The sequence below is a fragment of the Bison bison genome, unplaced genomic scaffold (assembly GCF_000754665.1).
Source record: "Bison bison bison isolate TAMUID 2011002044 unplaced genomic scaffold, Bison_UMD1.0 scf7180017864180, whole genome shotgun sequence".
NCBI classification, from domain to species: Eukaryota; Metazoa; Chordata; class Mammalia; order Artiodactyla; family Bovidae; genus Bison; species Bison bison.
The window spans coordinates 8,776,457-8,779,715 of record NW_011494752.1 but is presented as its reverse complement, the minus strand read 5'-3'; the positions used below and the strand labels follow the sequence as shown (position 1 = coordinate 8,779,715).

Below are 3,259 nucleotides of genomic sequence, written 5' to 3'. Positions count from 1 at the left end.
ACGCCCCTTCCGATTGGCTCGGGAGCGCTGTGGGGCGGGAGCAGGCTGGCTCGGCGCTTCCGCCCATTGGCGGGCGGGGACAGCACGTGGCGGCGCCGAGGCCCTCTGGGACTTGTAGTCTTTTTCCCGAGGAGCGGCGCGGGGGCGGGGCCGGGGCGTTTGTGATGCTGATTGGCTGCGGCGTGCGCTGAGGCGCGCGGCGACGGCGCGCTACAAGTGTCGTGCGCAACATGGCGGCGCCCAGAGATGGTGAGGGTGCCGGCGACCGGTGAGGAGGTTTGTGGAGTCTGAGCACGCGGCGTGTGGTCCCTCCTCTCCGTGTTCCCCGCTCTCTGGTCTCGAGCGGTCATTCTCTGAGGCCCCCGCGCGATGTGGAGGCGCTGCCTTCGGCTGCGGGACGTGGGGCGTCGCCTCCTGAACCTGCCCCGAAGTGGCCTCACCGCCTCCGAGGGGCTGGGGCCAAAGCTCCCTACCCCCATCCGGGCCTACGTGCCCCCGGCAGGTGAGGGAGGCCAGGGCGGAGCAGGCTGAGGGGTCGGCCTTGCAGCGTCACACGTCGGGAGGGAAGTTCCCCGCGAGGGCAGGGATCGCTCCAGGGCACACGCGCGTCGTTTCCTTTGGCAGGTGCGGTTTTTCTCTTTTTCATTGGGGAAGCAGAGGTCATCCTTGTTTTCAGGCGGGGAAATTCGACTTCTGGGTCGGGATTGCGCCAAAGGCGCAAAGCAGACTCTGAGAGGTTTGCGGGGCAAAGGCCAGTCTGCTAGGCTGCTTTCTGTGTCCCCGCGACCGGCTTTAAGTCATCCATCCCGGCCGCTTGCTCCGCAGCTGTCCTGGCCCTGCCTCCTGCTGCCCTCCCAGAATACCTGCCACCTCTTCTAAGGAGTTGACACCCCGTGCCTTCTTCCTGCATTTCCGACTCGGATGAGGCTTTCTGTAGCGGATCTTTCGTTACTCCTAGGGAGAGATTTTGGGATAAGAGTGGGACTGACTTTAAGTGAGTGAAGACAGTAACGCTTTCTTTCCAGCCAGTTAGTACTGTGCTGAAGTTGGGGGTAAGGAAAAGGTCACTGCGGTGTTGGAGCTGTTCCGAGGACGCCCGTGTGGCCTCCAGCCCCCTACCAGCTGTCCCAGGCATCAGCTGCATAGAGAAGAAAGGTCTTCAGAGAGCCTGCCTGTCCAGCTGAGAAGTACACCGGTGAAGTCAAAGCTGGGGGTCTCTGCTTACAAGTTGTCTGTTGTCTGCACAAGTGGTTTAGCTTCTCAGTGTCTGCCTCGTCTAAAGAGACAGCTTGTGCTGGGTTGAGGGAGATGCTATAGATAGGGAGGCCAGCCTGCCACCTGTTTTTGTAAATAGTTTTCCTGGAACCCAGCCCCCCTCATTCACTGACACACACCTAAGGCTGTTTTCATTACGGTGCAGAGTTGGCTGGTTGTGCCAGACACCGGATGGCCTGCAAAGCTTAAAACACTTTGGCTTTTTACAGAAAATGTTTGCCAACCATGCTGTGGATGCTAGAGCGGTTTGGGGGAAAAGTGTTTAGTCATCTGGCCCGTTTATAGTAATTGCTGTGGTAGATACATTTGCCCTGAAGAATTTTTAAACAGCTTTACTGAGATGATGCACTTAGAATTCACTCACTTACCGTGTACAGTTTAATGGTCCCTAGTGGCTCAGGTGGTAAAGAATCCGCCCTCGTTGCGGGAGACCTGGGTTCAATCCCTGGGTTGGGAAGATCCCCTGGAGGAAGGCATGGCTACCCACTCCAGTATTCTTGCCTGGAGAATCCCCATGGACAGAGGAGCCTGGCGGGTTACAGTCCATGGGGTTGCAGTCAGACATACTGAGCGATTAAACACAGTATACTCAGAGTTCTGCTGCCATCAGTTCTAGAAACTTCTTATGACCCCAAAGGATCCCTGTACCCTTTAGCTGCCACTCTGAGTACCCCGCCCCCGCCCCATCCCTCCAGCCCTAGACAACCACTACTTCATTCTCTGTATCTATGAAGTGAAGTCGCTTAGTCGTGTCTGACTGTTTGTGACCCTGTGGATGGTAGCCTACCAGGCCCCTCCCTCCATGGGATTCTCCAGGCAAGAGTACTGGAGTGTGTTGCCATTTCCTTCTCCAGGGGATCTTCCCAACCCAGGGATTGAACCGGGGTCTCCCGCATTGCAGGCAGACACTTTAACCTCTGAGCCACCAAAGATCTGTATCTATAGATTTCCCTATTTTGGACATTTCATATAAATGGAATGTGGCCTTTTTTGACTGGCATTTCTCCATTTAGCGTATATTCAAGGTTCGTCCTAGGGTTAGCATGTGTCGGTACTTCATTCTTTTTCATAACTGGTAATATTCAGTTTTGGGGACACACCATGTCTTATTTACCCAGTCATTCATTGATGAACATTTGGGTGGTTTTCATCATTTGACTATTCTGAATGCCTTTGTAAACATTTGAATACAGGTTTTTGTGTGAGAATGTATTTTCGTTTCTCATAGGAAGTAACCTAAAAATAGACAGGACATCCCCAGTGGCTCAGTGTTAAAGAATTCACCTGCAAGGCAGGAGACCCGGCTTCGATCTGTGGGTCAGGAAGATCCCCTGGAGAAGGGAATGGCAACCCACTCCAGTATTCTTGGCTAGAGAATCCCATGGACAGAAAAGCCTGGTGGACTGCAGTCCACAGGGTCACAAAGAGTTGGACACAACTAAAGCAACTTAGCACTCATGCAAGAGTAGACTTGCTGGATCAAACGGTAGCTAACTAACTTTCTGAGGATTGGCCACCCCACTTTCCAAGGTGGTCGCGCCATTTTACATTTCCCCAGCAGTGTGTGAGGGTCCCAGTTTCTCTGCCCCCTTACCGACATCTGTCTGTCTGACTATGGCCTTCCTAGCTGGTGTGAAGGACTGTCATTTGAATTTCCCTGAGGATGAATGACCTTGGAAGAAAAGTTATGACCAACCTAGATAGCATATTAAAAAGCAGAGACGTTACTTTGCCAACAAAGGTCCGTCTAGTCAAGGCTATGGTTTTTCCAGTAGTCATGTATGGATGTGAGAGTTGGACTGTGAAGAACGCTGAGCGCCGAAGAATTGATGCTTTTGAACTGTGATGTTGGAGAAGACTCTTGAGAGTCCCTTGGACTGCAAGGAGATCCAACCAGTCCATTCTGAAGGAGATCAGCCCTGGGATTTCTTTGGAAGGAATGATGCTAAAGCTGAAACTCCAGTACTTTGGCCACCTCATGTGA

The 3,259-nt window shown here is 53.3% G+C and overlaps 1 protein-coding gene across 3 annotated transcripts in view; it reads left to right on the top strand.

The window, feature by feature from the left end:
* Positions 1-216: 216 nt before the first annotated feature.
* The window catches only part of ATPAF2 (ATP synthase mitochondrial F1 complex assembly factor 2), a 12,062-nt gene continuing 9,019 nt past the window's right edge, over positions 217-3,259 (top strand). For 2 of the 3 annotated variants that reach the window (XM_010842900.1, XM_010842899.1), the window contains exon 1: positions 217-502. In XM_010842900.1, coding sequence (XP_010841202.1) covers positions 370-502 — 133 coding nt within the window. In that variant the 5' untranslated portion in view covers positions 217-369. The remainder of the gene's footprint in view (positions 503-3,259) is intronic. The other variant, XM_010842901.1, reaches the window with a different exon arrangement.